Source organism: Ammodytes marinus (genome assembly GCF_949987685.1).
Source record: "Ammodytes marinus genome assembly, chromosome: 8".
Taxonomy (NCBI): Eukaryota; Metazoa; Chordata; class Actinopteri; order Uranoscopiformes; family Ammodytidae; genus Ammodytes; species Ammodytes marinus.
Genome location: NC_137212.1, coordinates 25,578,322 through 25,603,432, shown reverse-complemented (window position 1 = coordinate 25,603,432; position 25,111 = coordinate 25,578,322). Strand labels below are relative to the sequence as shown.

At 40.1% G+C, this 25,111-nt stretch overlaps 1 protein-coding gene across 1 annotated transcript; it reads left to right on the top strand.

The window, feature by feature from the left end:
• The first annotated feature begins 772 nt into the window (after positions 1–772).
• sec16b (SEC16 homolog B, endoplasmic reticulum export factor) lies at positions 773–15,098 on the top strand. Its single transcript, XM_080032353.1, has 25 exons — positions 773–932; positions 2,120–2,456; positions 3,549–3,643; positions 4,050–4,152; positions 5,171–5,376; positions 6,040–6,194; positions 6,281–6,342; positions 6,829–6,967; positions 7,084–7,317; positions 7,575–7,672; positions 8,456–8,537; positions 9,131–9,248; positions 9,343–9,454; positions 9,619–9,724; positions 10,071–10,208; positions 10,444–10,560; positions 10,754–10,838; positions 10,952–11,111; positions 11,512–11,675; positions 11,775–11,806; positions 12,381–12,488; positions 12,575–12,667; positions 12,773–12,887; positions 13,897–13,935; positions 14,194–15,098. The coding sequence occupies exons 2-24, from the start codon at positions 2,167–2,169 to the stop codon at positions 13,911–13,913; spliced, it is 2,829 nt and encodes a 942-aa protein (XP_079888479.1). The 5' UTR covers positions 773–932; positions 2,120–2,166; the 3' UTR covers positions 13,914–13,935; positions 14,194–15,098.
• The last annotated feature ends 10,013 nt before the right edge of the window (positions 15,099–25,111 follow it).

Here is a 25,111-nt window from a genome sequence, read left to right as displayed (position 1 = left end):
ATCTATAAAGTGTGAATCAAAGCACAACATGTGTGCCGTGCCAAAGACATCCTTGATGACACGTCAGAATCCAGGGGAAAAGAATATTCACATTGTTAAAGATGAGAAGAACATAGTGATGTAAAATTGAATGTAGGAGAAAGTATGCGTGTAGAAAGTGTGTGTAGAGAGTCTGAGATATATAAAGGCTCATTAATTATTTTTTTCAAACTTTAAATTAGGCTAATAATGACTTATTGTCTCCACCATAGTAACAGCAGCCCAACAAGGTCAAACAAATTCCAATTAATTTACTCTGAATGGGCAAAAAAAACTAACTGACTAAATAATAGCCAACAAAGGAATTTATGGTGTATATCTCACATCACTTAGCCTAGGAGTTACAGCGCCTCTGGTGGCAACGTCAACTTTATTCTTCTTTTTTTTTTTACTCCAAGAAACGATCACGTTCCATGTTGTCACCGCTGACTTGTGATCAGTTCTCGACGTGCCCGCCCTGAACCACGAGTAGCATGAGAAACAGCACACAAACTGACCGGAGACCAGCTTTAACCAACAGTAGCCTATAACACCCACTGTTACACACACACAGCTGCTCTTCTCGGCATCATACCGGCAACGTGGCAACAACACTCAGCACTTCAAAGTTGTATTCTACTTTCTTCCACATGTAAGCTACAATCCGAGGACACGGTTTAGTCATGACGGAACGTTACTGAAAAAGCCGGCAACTTTTTAAAATGTATTTTTCAGTCTGAAGATGGACGTGATTTCCTCTTTGTCCAGCTGTCAAACTCCGTAGGGCGTGCTCCAATGTTTACCCTGTACGCTCACTGAGAACACGCGCGCTCTGATACACAATGCAAATCAAAGCGAGATGAAGGATTATGCACACCCATAAACTGAATGGTATCATCTTTTAGTATCCTTTGGTAAGTTATTTTTTTCCTTCTCATTTGGAATATTTACACCAGGCTACTTTTAGCACTGGTTCCAGTTTAGCAGTTGTGGAAAGTAACCAAGTACATATATACCCAAGTACAGTAGGCCTATACATTTGAGGTAGGCTTCTTCTGCTTTACTTGAGTATTGCCTTTTTTATGTAGGCTAGGCTAACTTTATATTTGTAATGTAAGGAAATTGATAATTTTTTTTCATTATTTCTATACAATTATTTGATACATTTAGGTTTTAGTTACTTTATAAATTAAAAATATTCACTCGAAAACATATGAAGAGCTTATAATAATAATAATGATTATTATTATTATTATTATTATTATTATTATTATTATTATTATTATTATTATTATTATTATTATTATTATTATTATTATTATATGTTTTTAATCTAAATGTAACTTTCCATAAGTTCATGCAGATACAGCCGAAACATAAGTGGATTCATTGATTGGTCATTTGACAGAAAGTTTATTGGCTCTTGACCATTTGAACTAATGTTAAAGTCATTTCTCATGCAAATGTGCACAAGGGTTCATGGTTCAAGCTTCTCAAACGTGAGGATTCGCTTCTTTTACTTTTAATTATTACATTCTTCTACAAACCAAACAAGCAATTTATGAATAAAAAATGATTTGATTACTCTATTTAAGGAATAATCATTAGTTTCAGTCCTGTAAACAAAATCTAAGTTATTTTTCTGCATTGGCTAGGTTACTTTCACTTTCAATAGCCTACTTTAAGTACATTTTCTTGATTATACCTAATATTTTTACTAAGATAAAATGTTCAATGCAGGACTTTGACTTATTCCAGAATATATTCAATAGCTTGGTTTTAGTACTTTTACTTGAGTAAAGGACCTGACTACTTTGTCCACCACTGCTGTTTAGTAGCCTCATTGCCTCAATAAGACATGCTTCACAGTAGGCTATTGAGTGAACTTTATCCTCGGTGTTGTCATACTGATCTGTTATCAGCTCATGTTGTGAGTTCCTTGTGACATGATGTGGCAGTTGTGGATGTACTTTGCCTGCGCATGGCATGATTGAGCTGTTGGACCTAAAACAAAACTAGAACGCTTTTTTTTATTTTGTTTTTGTGTTTATTTTACTTTACCCACTGTCAAATACCTAAACTTCCCCGTTATTTGTCTTAGGTGTTCACGGTAGGCTATAGTCTGCTCTTGTTTTGAAGGGGGTCATCATGGAGCACAGAGGTCAGCCCAGGTCCGACTCTGTCCCTCACTCCCACAGAAAGAAAGACAGAAGAGAGGAATACTATGGCTATTCTCAGCGCGACTGGGACCAGAGCTACCCCCCTCCACCACCAGCCCCAGCCCCAGCCCCGGACCCCAGGACCTGGGCTCACTCTGAAGCCCGCTACAGGCCTACTTACACCAGTCCTCCAGCCAGGCCCCAGCAGTATGCTCACAACCCTCAGCAGTATCCTCCTTACGGCTATGGCCATCCGGAACACCAAAGACCCCATTCCAGGTGTGTAGAAAGCCATTCTAATAATATTAACTTTATTTATAAAATGTCACATTACAAAGTGCTTTACAAAGCATCAGAATCACCTGTCAAAGAAAACTAGGTATCTATGTGCTCAGGTTAGGTCAGGTCAGTCCCTCTACATAAACTGGTGGGTAGGAACCAGTTGAGGAAACTGTGTAACTTCTGTAAAGCTCAATGAAATTCACTTGATTTTGCATTGTCCATTTTACAATGATTTGATGATACGATGTGAAAGTCGATGTAAACGAAGTTCATTGTATGCAGGCTAATTGAAAATAGGACATGATATGTATTTGATGACTTGATTGAAAAGGCATGGGCTAAGAGAAAGATGTCACTTTATATTTCAAGTGGTTTATTGCCATTATATTGAGGGGTCAGATAACAATATACAGCAATAATTTTAAGTTTTTCCAGTGCTGAATGTACTAGGTCACGAATAGTGCAGTGTGAATTGGTACTACACTCTGTGTTGTACCATGGTGGTGTCTTGTAATCTGCTGTGGGATATCGGTTCACTTGTTTTTGCATGATAGAAAATTCAACTTTTCATTCATTCATTGAAGAGTTTTGTATATAGACGATGCTTGGTTGAGTAATACTATTAATGTATGTGACCATGCAGTGACACACCAACACACTTCCTATCATGGTGCACTGCTGTCAGGTCATCACGTCTGTGGATTGAACAAGTGCTGAAAATGATTGAAAGCCTTACTGAAACCAGTATTTCTTGCTCTTTAGTCTCACTCTTGCTCTTTCTCCAGTTTGTCTTCCCTTATTATTATCATTTAGTTGGAATACCTATTTTCCTATCTTTTTTATTCTACCCATTTACCTAAACTTATTCTGTTATACAAGTGTTTTATGTGGAAACGTTGATTCTACATTTGTTGATTTTTTTTTTGTGATTAATTGTTCATTTTATATTTGTAAACTTTTGTATCTATTTCTGTTTAGTGTCGGCACACATTTTCGCAGTAAAACAATTTTAATCAGAATTATCCCATGTACCGGGAAGTAAGTTAGTAGCCGGACCTGCAAATAAAATGCTTTGTTCATTCATTCCAGGCTTGCAGACTATCCACCCCACAGCCACTGGGACTCCAGAGACAACTATGGTTATTACGAGCAGGACTACTATAGAGGACAACATGGGAGACAAGGTAAGCTGATTCAAAACAACTCTGTGAGGCAACACATCTTCTTTTAGCAGCGTGCTACGCTCTGTGTCTTTGGCAAACCATATTCAAGATTCAAGATGTTTATTAGTAGTGCAAGGACACAGTGCAGATAAAAAGTGTAGCGATAAGGTGCACCATATAAATATAAGTACATTTAGAATGCAAAATAAAATAAGACAAAATAAGTTGTAGAATACTGTAGTATGTGGAAATATCAATACAAATAAAAACTGTAGTGAAATAGGATACTGTACATGTATTTGAATAAGGTTAAATATAATAAAAATATGTGATATGTACGGATGTAAATTATGACTTAGGAAGGAATATTAAAACGTAAAACAGACATTTACTTATATATGTTATGTATGTTACTGTGATCATACAGATGCTGGCCAGTGGGCTCCAGCAGACTCCTGGAGAACAGAGCGCTACTATGAAGGAACGTACACACAGGAACATCCAGGGAGCTCCACCACTGAAGAGTACAAGTGAGAGAATACACTTCTATCAGAGCAGACCCACTGTGAAGGAAATTTGTATTTCCATTTTGGAGAAATTGTTAGTGAAGTGCAGCCATTTCTATGGAGTTCTCTTTTGTACCTCACAGTCCGAAGAAGACATTCAAATCCTACTACGGTGTCAATTGTACATTCCTTTACTATATTGTTATGTATGATATTATTAATATCAACCTTTTATTTCTTTAGGCAAGGCCTTTGACAGCAAGCTCTCTTAAATGGCGCCCTGATTACAGCGCATCTAAATAAATAATAAACAAACCCAAAATGACTGACCATATTAAACAAGAACAAAATGACCAAAAACAAAAACATTAATCATAGATCAATTAAATAAAATATTACAGTACATATCAGCCATTGAATTAAATTAGATTAACAGTTGTAGGCGAATAAGAGGGCTTTAAAAAAAAGAGCAAGCAATCCCTTTTTAATGCATCTTCAAGCAGCACTTGAAACCGCAGTCTTTTCAATCTGTCAGGGGCGTAACAGGTGAATGCAATCTTTCCTGAGTTGCTATTGATAAGTGGAATGACCAATCTAATGTGTGTCTGGGAGGATGTTTGATATGTTGTGTTGGTAAACTTTAGCAGTGAAGAGATACATAAGAAGTTTGACACATCAGGCTGTGTAAATAAACAAGGTTATGGTTATGATGATAGTGGGAAACATGGGAAAATAGGGTTAGACAGTGAGACCATAAAACACTCTTTCTGCCTTTTCTCTGGCTAGGATGAACCGATTTCTAAAATGTTTGCACATTTATACTACATAGGATCTCAGAGTTTAATATACCTTCATATTCCCACCGGTGAAGTAGGTCTTTAATGTGTTCCAATGTATCCACAATATCATTTGTATTTCTTAGCTCGCCATATGCCCCTGTACATCACCTTGAATGGGCTTGTGTCTGAATTGTGCTATGTAAATAAACCTGCCTTGCTTTTATCTGTGAAAATCCATTATATTGTTGCTCTTATTCTTCCAGGTATGACCAAGGGAGAGACAGCTCCCAGCAGTACCTCAATGACTACAAGGACAATCCCTCTAGGGACAGTGAAGAGGTTTCCCCGTATTACATGGGGACATTAGAAAGCTCTAAAACCTCAGGCTTGTCCTCCAGCAGCTATGAGCTCAGTCAGTACATCAACGGAGCTGAACACAGTGAGCCTGTTAGTCACATATCTGATGCAGGTGAGTGACTTGTTAAAGGAATAGGTCATCATTTTTTCCCTTTTTTAGCTTGTTGCTTCACTCTAGGGTTCAAGACAAGGCAACAGAAACCATTCATTTCACTTAACTGAACGTGCAATTTTGAAGAAGAAATGGGCAAAGGTGCCTCATCTCTCATTAGCTAATCATAAATACTGGTAGTTCACGGGAAGTAATAGCCTGCCTCCACCGACAGACACGAGATGAACTTTACAACGTCACTGTGTGCTTTATTTGGAGTTTATCTACCACATCATGTTGCGCTCTATATTTGACAGTTTATGTCTTTTTAGAATCAAAAACATACCGTTGACCTACTGACGAACACATCCACGATGGTTTGTGCATGCATGCGCATAGAGTGCAACATGGTAAACAAGTCCCAACAACAAGCACACAGGACCATTTAGTGATGTTGTAAATGTTACGCTGCCCATTGACTACCAGTATTTGAGATAATTAGCGATTAGCGACCTTTGCCCATTTCTACTTTAAAAAATGCACGCGCAGTAAAAGGAATGGTTTCTGTCTTGAACCTGAAAGTGAGGCAATAAGCACATCTTTCTTTCTTTTAAATGTTGAACTCTTCACTTCACTCAGTGTGTATCATGACACATGATCTCCTGTTCATCTCATGTTTATCAGATCATAATGGAGCTGTGCCTCAGATGTCAGCCCCTCTCAAGTACTCAATCCCTCACGCCGTGGTCAGCTTTGGGCCAGCGGGACAGCTGATCCGGGTCAGTCCAGGCCTGTCCGCACAGGAGAACGTCAGCCTGCTGGAGATACACAGTCTGGAGGTAGGTTGATACCTCTAGAAGACGTTTCTAATACACCACTGTATGATTAAATAAAACTGCAAACTTTTGTCTTTATGTCTGCACAGGTCATTCTGAGTGACACCGAGGAACAGCAGGAGATGAGAAACTTCCCAGGGCCCCTAACAAAGTATGGCTTTTTGTTGTTCACTTTTGAAACTTAATATTCCAGTCACTATACCCTCTCAAAACAAATCTTTTGGCTCAATAGAGAAAATGAACGCAATAGTTTTCATACAACTTCTATTTTAATTATGATCAACCTATGAACTAAATATAATTATACTCACCTCAAAACATTTATTTTTTACGTTATCTGTTCAGTCTGAAGGAGCGCAAACACAGTCTTGACTGAGAATCTGAACACAATGTGGAGGAAAAATTTAGTAATAAAGTCGATTTCATTCATTTTTACCTCACACTCGTACATTTATTAAAGGGGCAGTCAAAGGTCCCCTCTGCTTTTGAGTGTGATAATCCTAACGAAAAGATTGATGTTATTTTCTTCACCATCTAAATACATTCTGCTGAATGTCACATCTATTAGTCTTTTGTGACTTTTATTAATGCAGCGTTTAAATATAGTTTGTATTTGTTTTTTGTCGTGTTTTTGAAGGGAAGCTTTGCACAAAGTAGACGCTATAGACTTTTCCCAGCAGAGGGCAGCCGCCTGCATGAAAGAAGACAAGCTGCATGATGGGAACTCTGCCGCCCTCCTGTGGAATTTACTGATACTGCTCTGCAGACAGAATGGAGTGAGTGGATCATGTCTGGTTATAACTTTTGGAAATACAGTTGTACACATTCTTCAGTAATTATATACTTTTTATTTTCTCGAAGCAATTTCACTATATTATTCCCATTGTTTCAGCAAATGGTTGGCTCAGACATTGCAGAGCTGCTGATGCAGGGCTCCCAGTCAGATGGGAGCTGGCAGGCAGAGGCTCCCACACTCATTGACTTCAGTGAGAGTAGTGCTGCTGTAGAAGAGCCACCGTGCAGAGGAGAGGACCTGCTCACTGGGAAGTGGAGCAGCTTCACCTCAGAGACCTCCACCAAGGACCTGCAGAGCTACACACAGCTGCTGCTGGCTGGAAGGAAGAAGGTCTGATCGCATTTTTATCATTTATATATACTATATTTATTTTCCAAAGTGAAAAGCAAAAATCAAAGTTCCACTCCACAAATGTGTTTTAAGTTTTTATGTGTGTTTTCCAAAATGTTTGCTGTTTAATGTGAAATTTTACAGTTTAAATATCGTAACATTTAGCATGTTTGGCCCAAAGATTTAAGTTACACCTTCATACCACTGGGCATTGGTGTCATGCTGTTTGTCCCCTCACCTTCCCATGTGGTTTCCAGGAAGCCTTGGACTCAGCTATGAGCACCGGCCTGTGGGGACATGCACTGTTCCTGGCCAGCAAAATGGACAACAGGTCCTATACCACTGTGCTGAACCGGTAAGAGCAGCACAGTTATCTGAGAGATGTCAGTATATGTCAGTACACAACACACAAAGGCGGTAATTTGTGAAGCAATGCTCCCTCTGACCGAATTTGAGATGCTTTAATAAACATGTGTTACAGGTACAAAAAGGAATGCAGACAGTATTTCTGTCACTTGTACAGATACAGTATATCCTATTGGGGTATATGCAGGTTTTAGTCAGGCCCCAAGGGACACAGCTGGGCTTTGAAGCGTGCTTGACACAGTAATCACACAGTGTTTTACTGTACCTTGCCCCTTTATCACATGACACAATCATTGGAAGGGGCTGTGAAAATGTAAATACATGTACTGTATGTGAGTGTCCCTTATCACCCCAAAAGGACCCTTTTAGAAATGTGTCTAAAAGAATCATCTGATTAAGCAACTTGATCTCATCAATATGTGACAGGAAGTCATGGACCCTTCACCAGCTCAGCTGGAGAAATAGCTTACTGACTTGCATGGGTTGACTATTCAGCTAGACCAAACAACATCAGTAAAATACTGATAACAGTATACTGATGACCTGCCAAACTGTACTTTGTGTGTTGTACATTAGCATGTTAACATTCTAAAATAAAGCTGTGAAAAAGGTTAAAAATCTAAAAATTATTTCAGCTATCAGTTCGTACCACTTCTTTTCAAAGTAGCTGTGGTGGCTCTTGGTTTAGTGTTGGTTTAACACAAGCGCTGTTGTTTGCATGTGATATATCCTTGGTTAAGCTGTGCAATGACACACACTGCTATTTTGTCAGGTTTACAGGCCAGCTGATGGCCAGTGATCCCCTCCAGACTCTCTTCCAGCTCTTGTCTGGGCGAATCCCCGCTGCAGCCATGGTAACACACCCTCAACAGAAAGTCATCACACCACTGGCGAGCACACACTCTCTAAGGGACTGGGGCACAAAATGAAAGAAGGGAACAAGGGTTCCATGTGAACAAACCTGGGGCCCGACCGGGGTCAGGAGGCCTGAGCATGCAGGCCCCTCTGTAGTGACCTTAGGGCCAAACCGTTTCAAAGTGCCATGTACCATTCAAATGGAAAAGAGAGTGGCTCATGTGTTACTATTAGGCTCATGTGTTACTAGTAGGGGGCCCCATGGTAAAAAAAAACATAATTTTGGCCCTAAGGTCACACCAGAGGGAAACCTGAGTGGCTTAAATGCCCCCTTGTGTGACTTGAGTGTGACAAGTGTGGAAGTTCCAGTAGCCAACTGATTAAATACACTGGTTTGAATAAGGATTTTAATAAAGGCCCTCCAAACAAAAAGGGCAGGGGAAGTTGTCCTCTCTGCCCCCCACCTGTGCAACACCGCTGCATCACACAACCCAAAACGTCACTGTTTCAATGATCGTATTCTGAGACTGTCATTTGTTATCTCATTAACCAATGGGAGTATTGATAGATATGTGTGTTGTGTTCCTCACAGTTCTGTGGGAATGAGAAATGGGGCGACTGGAGGCCCCACCTGGCTGTCATGGTATCCAATGAGACAGGAGATGCAGCCGTCCAACAGAAGGCCATCGTCACCATGGGAGACACTCTGGGTATGGACGGCCCTGACTGACAGCTTGTAGTGTTGATGTTGTTTCTGCACAGATGTACTGAGCTGATTGTGTTCTGGTGCTCTTGCCTCTACAGCCTCCAAAGGCCTGATCCATGCGGCCCATGTCTGCTACCTGACGGCGGGCGTTCCCTTTGGGGCGTTCACACAGAAAGCAGAGAGACTGGTGCTCCTGGGCAGTAGCCACAGGTCAGCTGGGCTTTGTCCATGGATGACATACTACATCACTTTCATGGACATCCATCTAGACTTTACTGTGACAGAGATATAGAAATTCAAAGAGCAGCAACTACTGTGCGGTGATTGCAGAGATGATGGTGCTTACTGTGTCCCTCTCCTCTCCTCTCCTTCAGGCAGTCCTTTGAACACTTTGCCACAAACACTGCCATCCAGTGCACTGAGTTGTACGAATACTGCCAGACACTTGGGGGCAAAAGCTTTTCAATACCATCCTTTCAGGTAGCTCCCGTTTTACACCAGATATCTTTGCTTACTACAAAAAATAAATAATTATAAAAAATTAAAAAAACACAATTCTTATTTGCAGTCTTATTTAAAGGTCACATATTACACTAATTGTCATGGTTCAAAATGGCAATTTAGGTAATAATTACTCATAATTTGGGTTTTTACCACAAACTGCTTTCATGGTGTTGTGTCGAAAAAAAACCCTTTGCTGATTCTCCTCTTTTCAACCTCTGTCTGAAACGCTCCATTTTAGAGCCTGTGGAGATGAAAAGAGAGGGTTGTTTTTTTCGGATGAAGAAGGCATGTGATGCTTAATGTTGTGTGCATTGTGCCTCAGGTGTATAGGTTCCTGTATGCCAGTCGCCTGCTGGACTGTGGGCTGGCATCACAGGCCTTTCATTACTGTGAGGTGGTGGGACAGGCCATCCTCAGACAGACCGAGCCTTTCTTTGTGCTGACTGGAGAGGTCATTAAGGTATTATTCACAAATCATCATAAGAACACACACACACACACACACACACACACACACACACACACACACACACACACACACACACACACACACACACACACACACACACACAGTATGTCCAGTATGTGATGTCTTATGCATGTGAGTACTGAGGTCAAAGGGATTCTGTGTGTATCAGTGATGTTCTACATGGATTATACTGTATGTATGTATGTGTGTGTGCTCTGTCCTGCAGCTGTCTGACAGACTGAGGCACTCTGAGGGTCAGTTCAGTGAAGCAGGAGAGCTTAACTGGACCGCACCAGACCCAGACTGGCTGCAGCAGCTCCGGGCCAGGCTTCACAGTTTACAGGTGAGTGCTCCATGGATTTCATTTTACTGTAAGAAAAGGAAATGTTGTTGTTTTTCTTTGTAGCTGGTCAGAAAAACTGTTGAAAAAACCACTTACCTGCTACTAATCAGCATGTTAGTATTCTGATGTGAACATTTTGTTCTGAGTCCTGCAGTGCCTATACTACATACACTACTTTTGTTGTTTTTCTCAGACGGGGAGTTACGACTGCACAGAAACATACCAGACAACTCCTGGGGGAAACTCCTATGCCCCTGATGATGGACAAACCGTCTCAGGTCAATATCGATCTTTTAATCATTTCAAATGATGCACTAGAGAGCTCTGTCTTCTTGTACATCAGCTATGAATGTTGCTTTCATTTTATTTTTTATATATTTTCTTTTCACAGAATCAGACTTGGATGAGCTAAGGGGTGACATCCAGAGTCCAGAGCCTGAGTTCCTTTATTACAGAGGCCCAGAGGAGCAGCAGTCCCTGGAGCATCCACTAGAAGGACACACTGAGCCAATGGCTGCATTGCCGGGCGGCGTTGGTGCAGCTCAGGACTGGTACAGAATGGGCATCAACTCTCCTCACACACATACAATGAAAACTCTTTCTGATCATACCATGTCCAGTCCTCTCTTGACGCTGAATCAAATATCTTCAGTTTTTACTGCATATTGCACATATTGTAAATAATGTTCTTCTTCATTATGGCACATTTCAATTTATTTCTTTTTTATACCCTTCGGTTTTGCCTTACTTTTTGCACTATTTAGAATGTATTTATTGCATACATTACTCACCTTATCGTATTCAATACTTTTGTATTTATTGCACCATGGGTCGGAGAGAAACGTAATTTGGATTCCTCTGTATGTCTGGCATATAATGTAGGAATTGCCAATAAAGTTGACTTGACCTAATGGACCCTGGTATGTCTTCTCTCCCTGTTGCTGTGTTCAGGCCCCATGCCAGTCATCCAGTGCCTGTACCGGCGCTTTACGCTCCGCTAGCGCCCACCGCCTCCCCAGGCCAAGACTTCAGCTTTCATAACACGGATAGTGCCGGAGTCACAACTTCTGCCATGCCACAATGCACTCTGGGTAATCTGCCATTAGCAGCACATGGTGAGGATCCTATACTATAAAACAGCAGTAATTCAAATACTTACAATGATAGGCTGTGGGCCGTTTGTGTGTGATATTTTGGTTTCTTTACTCCTACAGGGAGGGATGGCTTTTCCTCTGGAGCAGTCCCAGTAAGTAATTTTGCATTATAAAAAAAAGCAAGGAACACAAAGAAGTCCATTACCTGTTTTGATGTCATCCTATTTTCATCATCTGGATTTATATTGATAAAATTTGCTCATTTGCTAAAATGTTTGAATCTTTTACTACTGTATGTAGTTTGTTCCAGATTTGAACTGTTTTGAGGCAATTTTGAGATTTGTTTGTCAATTTAGCTTCCATAACAAGTCTTCTTTCATACTAGTGTAAATAAAAGGTCCCAATAGTACATTTAGTTGTTTACGTGACTAAACCTAGTCTGTTTGCATCTGTATGTTCCTCCTATACAACCATCTTTAACGGCCATTATCTCAACATTAGTTTGTTGAATACTCTGAATGACAAGTCTGGACTTACATCAACTAAACTTTCCATACTCATTCTTAGCACTATTCTGAAGGTCTGAATCAACTGGCAAAGTTTGATGACGATATATATCAGTAACATGTTTTACCCTATTCACATGCAGTGTATCACCTATAGAGCACTGATAAATGTTTCCTCAAAGTTACTTGAATTTAATTTGCTGTCTATTTGCCTTCAAAGATGGGGGGTCAGATGCTGGAAGTTGGTATCGGTCAGCAGGGTCCGAGCCAGCAGAGCTTCCAGTACGGTTTAGAAGCCTCTGACACATCCAACGAGCCACCACAGCAGGTTCGGTTAAGCACTGGTCGTATTCACACCTGGCTAACCACATTGGACCCGTGCCTCATTTTCTCTACTGTCTACTGTTCATGCAGGGCACCAAGGCAGGATGGTTTAGCGGTTGGTTCAAATCCAAACCCAAAGATGCTGAAAAGGAGAGTCCAGAGCAGGGGAGCCCGCCTCAGACAGTAAGAGTTAAGAAAAATATTCATCGCTCATTGTTCAATTACAATCAAGTTATCAATTAGCTAATGGAAGATGAATATGTTTTTGTTTCGTGTTTCTTGCCTCAGGAGCTACCACCTACTTCCAGCGTATGTCTTCCTCCCCCGCCCGCTGCTGTCCCTCTGGGCATGTTTCCACCACACACGGCCTCAGCAGGCATCAATCCCTTCTCGAGGAAAGCAGGTGATTCCTCACTTGTTTTTCAGTGTGATCGTCTTGGCTCATGAATTATAGCCATTTGCAGAAGGTCTTATGACAATATACAGTATGTATCACAGTCTCAATTAGTCTAATATACAATATGCCTAATTAAAGGTGGAGTCAGCGATTCTGGAGAAAGCTTGTTGTCAATATTACTTTAAGTCAAAATCAGTGAATATCTCCACATGATCCACTAACTTTCGGTACTGTGTGTGTGTTTGTTGGGACTTGTTTATTTACCATTTTTAACACCCAAACCATTGCAGATGTGCTTGTCAGTAGGATAACAAGATAAAACGTCTGTGTTTAGGAATAGATTCATGCTACTGCACGTTTTTCTTCCGGTATGTTTTTGATTATAAAATAAAATAATGTAAAAATAATATATATATAGCGCAACATAACGTGGTAAATAAACAAGTCCCATCAAGCACCGCGTACCGTTTAGTGTTGTTGCAAAGTTTATCCTCTGACTGAACGCGGAGGCAGGCTAATACTTCCCATTGACTACTAGTATTTGAGCTAAGCTAACTAATAATAAAAGATGTACGCACAGTTAAAGGAATGGTTTCTGTCACCTTGTCTTGAACCTGGGATAGGGTCAACAAGCTAAAAATAAAAACATTTGAACTAAAGCCTCTGAGTCTCTGCTTCAGTCACCGTCGGTGTTGTTACATTTGCGTCGTTTGGTTTGGATTGTTTTTATTAATGAGATTTCAAGTTGCCAAGCGCCACTTTTTATGTTCTGAGGTCACCCACATTTCTAGAGCAGCTGTGTCTCTTTCTGTGCCAATGCCATTAACACAATTGCTGAGCAGCGTGTCCAATTTCGTATTCTGGCTATTAGTACAAGCATGATATGCAGCTTGCATTAATATAGTAATGAATTAAATATATTGGCAGTGGATTGACTACCACTTATGACTTTGTACTTACATTAAAAATGTCAATGCAAAAGTCTGTGTTTATGATATCTATGTCTACTTCACAGGCCAGCAGCTCGGGTAGAAACCACTACACTGAATCACAGGTAAAATATTTGTAATGGCTTGAAAGCAAATGAAAATGAATGAATATCTGGTATGTATATACAGAGCTGAAGTGGGATAAAAGATTTTTATTTATTTTAATTTTTTTTAAATAGAAAAAAATATAACTGTATAATGTTTTTATGGCAGTTTATCAGGAGGGCTCATTTTTGTCTTTAGAGGAACCAAAGTGCAGTTAAAGTTAAGGACACCTGAGGGTTAACAGATTCACATAAAGTATTTCAAATCTTTGTTTGCAGGGTTCCCGGCACCAGCTAAACCAAAGTGGAGGATATCACATCACCTGCCTACCAAGAACAGTGCAGAGATGCATCTGAGCTGGGATTAACACCAGTAATATCTATAGCACCACCCCACTGCCCCAATTGCCTTTTTTAGGGGGGTGCCCTTTTCACAGGCCTATAGCTTGCACACCATCATGTTGCACATTAGATACAGAAATACACAGATGGACTGGCTAAGTAAAATCATATGGCAGCCAGTGAAACAGCTGAGGTATACTGTACATCCCAAATGCTTGGAGCAGGGAAATTGCCAGTGGATGTTAGGGGAAATATTTGGGGTAAGGGAGCACCTCAATCGACACCCACTTCACTATGAGGGATTTGATCTGCAGCTTAAGTGTGTGTGAAAAAAGTGACGTCCTTGCAGATGGGGTCACTCGTAAATCATCGCCTGTGCTTTATACTGTAAAAGAATCGGGTACATTTAAGCTTTATTTAGAAGCAAACAATCCATCAATCCCATCGCATTACCATTTCATGATAAACAGCCTATGCAACCCAATACATTTACCGATATCATTTATGATATTCTATTGTTTAGATGCACATGTGTGTATATACTGTTTATGTATTAATATACAGTATATGCATATACATATTTAGAATGTGGTCCCATAATATTATATATATATAAACACACCCACTACACACTCAGACAGTCCCCCTCATTGGATCAAACTGACAATATGTGCAATGCCTTCATCTGAGAACAGGCTTTATCAGTGGTTTTATTATATAAACATGTGTGTGACAGAACGAGTGTAGGCTCTTGAAAATGTATATAAAGCACACAGTAATATATACTCTTTGAATACTTTTGAGAGCAATCTTTTTAATATGTGCCACCTTGTAAACATGTTTGGATGTTCATATGGCTTTGTGAGTTATGTTTTACAGTATATGTTAATGCTTTTTTGTACCTCTGCACCAGCACATGAAAATTATCAATTACAAGTTTATAAGTGCAGTCATTTTACTATTATAAAATATTAAAAGCTGTATCCATAATCGCAATGTGGTTGTTTTCATCACTACAACTAATAGCTAAATAAAAGTCGCATTTTTAATAAATCAATCTTGCCATTCAATTAATGAGATTCCAAAGAGGGCCCCTCACTTAATGTATAGCAAGTGACAACATGGCAGTTGCAGTATGCATTTACCATTGGTCTGTGGTTGCAATGTGTAAGCGTGACAGGGATTTCAGCACACACGCAGACAAACAAGATTTTTCACTGCTTGCCAGTAACTTGACAAACCTAAAAAAACATTTAGCACGGATAGCTTTAGGAAAGACACCTTCAAATGGCATCGAAATAATCCCTCAAAAATGGGAAATCTGAATAGAGATAAAGGCCGTTTACTCTTTTGGTAAATATGCAAATTCTTCGTAATCGCCATTAAAGGAATAGTTCAAATGGTTTTTAGTTGTATCTTGTTGTCTCATGCTTGGGTTGAAATCAAGGCGATAGAAACCATTCCTTGCGTCGATAATTGAAGGAGACATGGGTAAAAGTCGCTAATCTCTAGTTAGCTGATCATAAATACTGGTAGACAGAACTGACAGGTACTGACAGAAGATGAACTTTAGAACATCACTAATTAGTACTGTGTGGTTGGTTATTTACCATGTCATGTGTTGCGCTATATATTTTTGCACTTTGTTATCTTAGAATCAAATACATAGCCTACATGAAGAAAACCACACAGTGTGCATTCATCTACTCTGAAACACAGACATTTGTTTTGTTGACCTAGTAGAGACACACACATCTGCCCTGGTTTGCACATACAAATTGAAAATAAACCAGTCCCAACAAGCACATAGAACTGTTTAGTGATGGTGTAAATATTCTCTTCTGACTGTATGTGGAGGCAGGCTAATACTTCCCATTGACTACAAGTATTTGTGATAAGCTAATTAGTGATGAGCGACCTTTGCCCATTTCCTCATCAAGAATGCATGCAGAGCTGAAGGAATGCTTTCTGTCACCTTGCCTTGAACCCGAGAGTGAGGCAACAAGCAATAAAAAAGAAATGTTGAACTATTCCTTTAGTCTATTTTTAACCTCTCTTCAGAGAGCACACAATATATTAGTAAAAAAAGAAAAGAAGAAAAGTTCAGAGCTCATGAAGTTATTTTATATTTACCATTTAGTTCACTTTTAATGAGTTGATCTTCAAAAAAAATGTCAGCACCACATGTTTCCAATGTTGTTTCCCCTTTCTCCACTAGAGACTTAGGTTCCTTCTTGCTGAAGTATGACTGATCTTCTTACAAACCAAACATGCTTGTGCTGCGTGGTGAAAGATGTCACATGCCTACTGAAATTCTGAACAAATAAGACATGAGATTAAAGATTTGACCTATGCTCAGGGTGAACACTGTTTACTTACACAGATGCCCATCTCAACTAATATAACACAGCAGGTGCTGCTGTAGTTACCCTCAACTATGCAGTCATAGCTACTGGGCTTGCTTTTACACTATCACTTTACTTGTGAAGGAAAAATGTAATTAAAGCTGTAGTGCGTAACTTCTGTTGTTTGGTGATTACTACAACACTGTTGGTAAGCCTTTGGTGATCGCACATGGATTTGATATCTTCTGCTGTACGGCCAGGTTATTTCTTATCGGTTGAATCAACAACTGAAAAATGTCTTGGGCTCCTGCGCCAGTGTCAGGATGTGACACCAGTTTGTTAACGCTGCCATATAAAGAAATACAGAGAGTTTTGTATAGCTTATAGACTTCATCAATGTGTGTCAACTCGTTTGGCAGTAGCTTGAATGTTACTGACATTCATTTATATGAAAAAGTTACACGCTATAGCTTTAACAGTGCTTTCTTAACCACAAATATTACATATGGTATGGTGAAATGTTTATGATGAGAGTTAAACTAAACTACAGCACATAAACTATAAAAACATATATCAAAAGAAATGTCTAGTATGGACAAGGACAATATTGCATAGAAAGCACAATAAGCTAAGGATGTACTACATTTACATAGGCAGTTCCAATGGCAAAAAAAGCAATGACCATTAAAACTGGTCTATGGTTGTGGTCACAGTGATGGGTTCTTCTGACTGTTTTTCGCAGCAACTGCTGCTTGTGCGTCAGGCAAAAATGTGTCAAAACTGCCTGCAATTCACTGGACAAAAAAGGCGGATTGGACCTGAGAATAGGAAGTTATTGATATAATTTTATTGGGTGTATGGCAGGCACCATCAAAAACTAGTAATCAAAGCCGTCTGCTAATGTCACTGATGCTGAAGTATGGTATTTCAATCTCTGTGTATCTTTGTAAATTTAGGTTGAGGAAGGGGGTTGCCCGCTGAATTGCCATGTCCGGTGCTATCCCATCTTCATTTCAAGCAGCATGTGCCACCTTGGCCAATAGATTCAGAATGATGCAGGCATGCTACAAACTACATCACTGGTAGCCTTTAATAGTGATAAACAACCTGCACATCTCCTAAATTCAAAGTGGAAATGGTGTGCTTATTAATAGCTGAATTTGTATTCTTAATGTTGCAGTATGCTCTTAAACATTACACCGTTAAGCTGTCAGATCTGATTACCATGCTGCGCTAGTAGTAATTATAATCTCACACCATTCTTATGGGAACCCAGCACCACGGGGTGAAGAGGGTGTGTGCATAGCGCGTTTTGAAACTTATCAGGCACAATGTTCACATATACAACATACCTTGACATAAATAAACTGGTGACTTATGAGCCTGAATGGGGTGAATGTGTCTGGAACTGAATATTTGAGAAACAATTATACCACTGCATTTTAGGGGTGACCCCGAATAGTTGACCTTTGACATTCACTTTTAAATAGATTTGAATGAATCTCCTTAGTGTGTGTGTGTGTGGGAGACAAAGTTGTTATAAAAATACATTATCCTGCCAGGTCAAGAAGACAAACTGTAATTGGCTGTTTCTGCCCCTTTTTCTGGTGTGGAAAAAAATGGAAGCCAATGTCACAAATTAGAATTTGGATCAATGAACAGGAAAAAATACAACATGATTTGAGGATTAGATAACTACAGGCAAGATTCGACCAATCAGATTTGACTATGTAAATTCTTAGTCGGGACACCCCTACTGCATTAAAGTAGTCATTTGAGTGAACAGTGGTAGCAGAGTGATGGACATTTACAGTACCTGTCTTTAAACAGATTCATACATTCTCATCCTTATGCTCCAACATATGCTGTGCAAGCTTTGCGTCACACTGGAAAGATTTGTCACACTCCATACAGACAAAGATCCTGCCAGCACATGTCTGCTCCTGGTGGAGCTTCAGTGAGTCTGGGTGGCTGAAGTTCTTGCTGCAGCCCGTGCAGCTGTGGGCTTTCTCTCTAGTGTGGACATACTGGTGACGGACCAGGCGGGAGGCCATGGCGAACGCCACCCCACACTCTGTGCACTTATGGGGCCGCTCTCCACTGTGGATGGCCTGGTGCTCCGTTAGGTTGGAGGACTTAGTGAAAGACTTGGAGCACACGGAGCAGACGTACGGGCGCTCTCCTGTGTGGGTCTTCCTGTGCTCCGCCATACGACTGGCCAGAGCAAAGGCCTTCCCACAGTCTGGGCAGGAGAAAGGCCTCTCTCCTAGGTGCTTGCGCTCGTGACGCTTCAGGGAGAGGGCTTTATTGAAGGTCTTGCCGCAGTGCGTGCACGGGAAGGGCTTGTCGTTGGTGTGCATGTTCCTCTCATGCTTACGCAGGTCAGAGGAGCGTATAAAATCCTTGCCACAAGTGTCACAGACGTAGGGCTTCTCGCCCGTGTGCGTGCGGATATGCTTGCGGTAATCAGAGGACCAGATGTAGGTCTTGGCACAGAAGGGGCAGTGATAGGGTCTCTCTCCTGTGTGTAGACGCTTGTGCTGCTGCAACGTGCCCTGGTGAGAGTAAGCCTTGCCACATACGTCACACACATGTGGCTTGAGGCCAGTGTGTGTCTGTAAGTGACTCTGTAGGTTGCAGAGCTTCTTGAAAGCCCAGTGGCAGTGTGTGCACTTGTAAGGCCGCTGCTCCGTGTCCGCCTCACACCGCTTCTTCATGGCCACCAGAAGTCGGGGGATCTTGTCATCTTCACACCTCTTCAGTGATTTCTTAACAGGCCGGCGGTTCACATTCTGTTTTTTGATCTTGTTCCCACCTCCGCCTGGAGAAGTCTCCTCCACATTTAGATCCTGGAGCTTGGATACCCTGCGTTGGACTGCTGCTTCACTTTGCCCCTTACGGCCCCCTGGGTAATCAGAGCGGTTCCTTTCCCTCTTAGGTGCACCATCCAAGAGCACTTCTTCCCCTGACCCAAACATTTGACTGTTCTCAATGGATTTAGTGCATCGATGCATTTCTTTACTGCTGTGGCCTTGGCCATCGTCGCGTCCCCTTTCTTCTCCTGGTAAAAGCTCAGCAAACTTCTCAACCAGAGACCAGGTCGGTGTTTGAGGGTTCAGATAAAGGATCCCAGCGTCAGTGCTCTCAGACAGTGAGCTCTTCGCAGTTTGACTGTTGACTGACACCTGTTCATCCAGTAGTGAAGGAGTATCACAATGCCTTTGGAGATGTATGCTATCGCTTCTCGTTTCAATGTCAGACATCCAGCTCTCCTCTGCCATGGTCACTTGTCCAGTGGCGTTTGAAATCAACTGCATGAGCTTTGAGGTTGTTCGGGTAATTCCTGTAGGTGAATACAAACACACAGAGGATGTTATTCACATGCAATGTCATTTCTTCATAGTAAAATGATCACCGTACATACCTGCTAGCAACTGCTTCGCTGCTGCATTGACCAGTGTCTTGAGTAGCCTTTAGTCTATATCCTTTACATGATCTTGCAGTCATAAGACACCCAAACTCCCACACTTGAACATGCTCCTCCACAACTGTTTACGATCTCTCCTTCGAAAGCCAAAACGCACTCATTTGACCCCAGTGAATTTGAAACTTCAAACTTTAAAAAAACACTTTAGTGGGTTACTTGCCTTGTGAGGTCAGGTCCAGGAGATGCCCACAGAGGTATTACCAGCCCCGGCTCTAGTTCAGCTCTATGGGAGACATCTAGAGTGGTTAACAGGCGGAGTTTGGCAACAGCGGCCTGGTCTCTTGAGTCAGCATCTATCCTGCTGGTCAGCGCGGCAATGATATCTAAACGGCAGAGCTCATCTTTCACTAGCTTACCACCCGTTTGTATACAGCCACCCTCCCCCCAACCCCCCACGCAGAGTAGCCCGAGTTCCACAGTAGGTGTCAAACTGAGAACTTCAAATTCCTGTTAAGATATCTATAATAAGACATGTTTTGTTAGCTTAACAGTGCACTATGTATTTTCAGAGAAGGTGGATTTATTTACATTTGCAGGGCCTGCAGTTAGTTTACAAAACATATTTTCTCTAAAGGGATTCTTTATATTGAATAATTCTGTTCATCATAAATCAACACTAAATCATTTTGAGGCACCTGGAACCAAACTTACAACTACAATATGTTTGCAAACAAAACTGTGGGCCCTACCGCTGTACACAACAATAGTGAAACAGTTATGAGAATATACCTTAGATAATATTTACTTCTCCGACACACCCAAAGTTACATAGTGAACCTTTAAGTTCGATAGGCCTACTTATTTATTTAAAAAAATTGCTAACCCTGAGGTTGCCTATCATTAATTAAGTCTCCAGTATTCTAACAGTGCTTCATTTCTTAAAGGCAGGCTTATGCAACGTTTCAAAGCACACAGTCTAAACAAGGGGAGAGAATAGCAATGTTATCTGAGATTATGACACCTTTGCCGCAGATTGATATTTTAATTAAATATTAGGTTCTGAGGCCATGAGTAGGCTTCTTTGGAGGGTTTTAAGGGCCAGAACTAAAACATAAAAATACATAAATATCAAATAAATGAATAACTTTATGATCATATCATCAAATGTTTAACTTAACACATAATAAATAATAATTGAAATGCTTTATACATGTATAATTAAATGTGTAAATAGATGAATAAATATTTGACATGGCAGCACCTCAATGCATTTAGGCATGTAGACCTTGACAGGACAACTTGTTGGAGTTCAGACCAGGGATCAGAATGGGGAAGAAAGGGGGTTTGAGTGTCTTTGAACATGGCAATGACGCCATGCATGACTGGCTGGTCTGAGTATTTCAGAAACTGTTGATCTACTGGGATGTTCACTCACAGCCATCTCTAGGGTTTACAGAGAATGGCCCGAAAAATAAAAAATATCCAGTGAGTGACAATTGTGTGGACGAAAATGCCTTGTTGATGTCAGAGGAGGGCATACTGGTTTGAGATGATAGAAAGGCAACAGTAACTCAAATAACCACTCGTTACAACCAGGTTATGCAGAATACCATCTCTGAACACACACCCCGTCCAACCTTGAAGCAGATGGGCTACAGCAGCAGAAGACCCCACCGGGTGCCACTCCTGTCAGCTAAGAACAGGAAACTGAGGCTACAATTCGCACAGGCTCACCAAAATATGATAATAGAAGATTGGAAAAATCTTGCCTGGTCTGATGAGTCTCGATTTCAGTTGTGAAGTTCAAATGGAAGGGTCAGAATTTGGCATAAACAACATGAAAGCATGTATGTGTATGTATATATATATACACTCAACAAAAATATAAACGCAACACTTTTGTTTTTGCTCCCATTTTTCATGAGATGGACTTAAAGATCTAAAATTCATTCCAGATACACAATTGTACCATTTCTCTCAAACATTGTTCACAAATCTGTCTAAATGTGTGATAGTGAGCACTTCTGCTTTGCTGAGATAATCTATCCCACCTCACAGGTGTGCCACATCAAGATGCTGATCTGACATCATGATTAGTGCACAGGTGTGCCTTAGACTGTCCACAATAAAAGGCCACTCTGAAATGTGCATATAGTGTATATATATATATATATATATATATATATATATATATATATATATATATATATATATATATATATATATATATATATATATATATATATATATATATATATATATATATATATATATATATATTTGATCTTATAGACCAAGTTTGTGTCCAGGTGGCTAACTAGCTTTACCCCCCTGCATGGCTCTCCCCTCTTGAGCCAAAGCCATGTTGAGGCTTTCTCTGCCGCTTCGGTGGTGTGTATGTCCCAATACACAAATTGATCTTTAAAATCCAACAGCATTGGTCAATGCAGTAAACAGTTAACTACTAGATATTAAATACATTTGTGGAAAATGAATAATAAGTAAGTAAAGAAATAAATATATGAATGTATGAATAAAAATACAACTTTATAAATATATTATATAGTATATATATATATAAGTATTTGGATAAATATATACACAAATTATTGAACACGATATATAATGTATCCTTTAATTTGTGATTTATTTATTTATGGTTTCAAGTATTGCCAATTATTAAATGGCATAATTGTTTATGCATTTAATTAAACGTTTGATCATATCATTTATATCTGTTCATTTACTTGTCCATTCACCTGTTTACTTTTATAGAATCTTTTAGAATCTGTTAGAAACTTTTTAAATGTTTCTCTACTTTTCATTCACATGTTGTTATACTTGCCTATAGATGTCCATGATAAACCTCTTATTTGTAATGAACCCTAACCCTAACTCTGACTATGGCAAATCACCGGCTTGAAAAAAGAAAGAAAAACCTAACCCCAACTCTGAATTAATTTTTATTTTTCCATCAGAGGATGTTGTTAATTAACATATTTTGGAAGAAAACTCCTTATATTTGTCCAATTGGCCGATGCCTGAAAGAAATATCTAAATGGGGAATGTCTTTAATTTGCTAAATTGTGTCTGGTTTTGAGAACATCACATGGAGTTCTAGTTGGATAGATGATAAATAAGTTGCAATTCCGCTCTTCCGTCAGTAGATGGCCTCATATCCCTTTCCTTTGGATGCTTTAGGACCCATCATGTTGGAAGCGTTTAGTGAGGAGGATGGAGTGACTGAGTATTGCATATGTAATCTTTAGTATGACTACTTTTATTCTCCAGAACATTGTGTCCTTTCCGTTTTTTCAGTATCTTGGTTTTGTGAATTTCTCCTCCTGGAATGAGAAAACCCATAGTAGTAGTAGTAATCACTAGCCTACAGGCAGAGAAAGAGACAGTGGCCCTCTCTCATACATGGTAAAGACAGACAGGGTTGGAGCAGGCTGCGTGTGTAAAGTAATTGAAAGGTTTCTCGTGAGATCAATGTAGTAATTACATGGACAGTGCTGGTCTGCACTGGAGAGCCAGACTTTCCCAGGAGGAGAGCACATTGAACCTGGCCCTTTGATCAAATCACCTTTACAAATCTGTGAAACTGTTAAACTCAGTTCCACACATCAAGTTGACTTCCGTGCAACCTTTTCTCTGTGTACAGTTTCCCACACGCCAGTAGGACGTACATACTGGAAAGACTATTTGTAGGCAACTGGCAACCCTATTGTTTCCGATTTCATCTGATATAGTTTCAGTTACATAACTGTGCAAACTATGCATATGTGTCTGTTGCACAAAACAATATAATTGAGCACAAGAAGTTTCATCTCCATTAGAAGTCGACTAAATCCAAATTTTGAGTTGTTTCCAAAAAGGGAATTGAACCTCTTTGTACCGAAATCATCGTCAACTTTATGATGAAAAAAAAAGCACAATTCATTAAACGTGGTAAACAACAAATAACTCCGGTCATAGGGAGGTGAAAAGTTCCTGACTCATCGTCTTTGTGTTCGTTTCAACTGAAAGCTGTCACAACAAAGCGCTGGTTAATCTTACATAAGGATGGTTTGTGGTGTTGCAATAATTGACGCAGATTCCAAAGCTGTACTAACAAGCACCTTAAAGAGCATCATCCAGGAAGTCCCTGTTGGGGTAAGAACGCATGCGGTTTGTTAGCTCACTGGGTGTTTTTTCCAGTCAACAAAGCGTTTCACCCTTAGGACAGCCTACAAGAAGTAAAGGAGCAGACAAACACATGCCGGCTGCTTTCTTCCATAACTTCCATAACTTCATATGAGTATCATCAAATGGAGTCATGACAATTAGAATACTGCTTGTCCCGACTGAACTTCTTATGAACGTGACCCTAGACGTATACATACAATCTGCAACGATCATTAAAAGACACAAATGGACGTAAAGAAGTGGAATATGCTTTGCTAGAAAGTTGGACACTCATGAATATTTAATTTGTTATATATACAGTACATAAACCACTGGCATACTGCACTGGGAAAACATGCTGAGTCATTCTGAAGGTGGTTCTTGAATTGCACAGTGGAGTAGACCGACCGCCTTAATTGAGAACATCCCCCGAACCTGGAATTTTCCACAGCACTCTGTTCTCCGGGCTGTAAAAAAGGGTTGGATCTGCTTTGCTATACCAGTTATATAAGATGTACCCTGCAGGACATGGACCCATATCCCAACCTCTTATTGCAGTCTAATGCACAATCTATTTTTCCCCAAGTAGATTTAACCTTTCGGTCAAATATATCTTCTTATATTTTAACCTGTTTTTGTAATTAGATTGTGTATCAAATGTGTTTTACGACATTGCATACATTTGGGTCCTCATGGCTACACATTGTTGCCATTAGAAGTAAAGAATATGGACAAAATAACAGAAACACTTAAAAAAATAATGCAGTCTTATACAACAGAACTAAATGACTTATATGGATGGTAATCACTCATTGTCTCCTTATGCTTGATCCAATCATGGGGCCTTGCCCCTCTTTCTTGTTCACTTTGCCTGATCAAACAGAGTTAGGTGTTTGTGTCGTCGATTAATAGTTTG

Excerpts from the sequence above, each read along its gene's own strand:
- sec16b (XM_080032353.1), top strand. The coding sequence starts at position 2,167 with ATGGAGCACAGAGGTCAGCCCAGGTCCGACTCTGTCCCTCACTCCCAC. Across the intron at positions 3,644-4,049 it reads AGGACAACATGGGAGACAAG|ATGCTGGCCAGTGGGCTCCA; the intron begins GTAAGCTGATTC and ends GTGATCATACAG. Across the intron at positions 9,725-10,070 it reads TTTCAATACCATCCTTTCAG|GTGTATAGGTTCCTGTATGC; the intron begins GTAGCTCCCGTT and ends ATTGTGCCTCAG.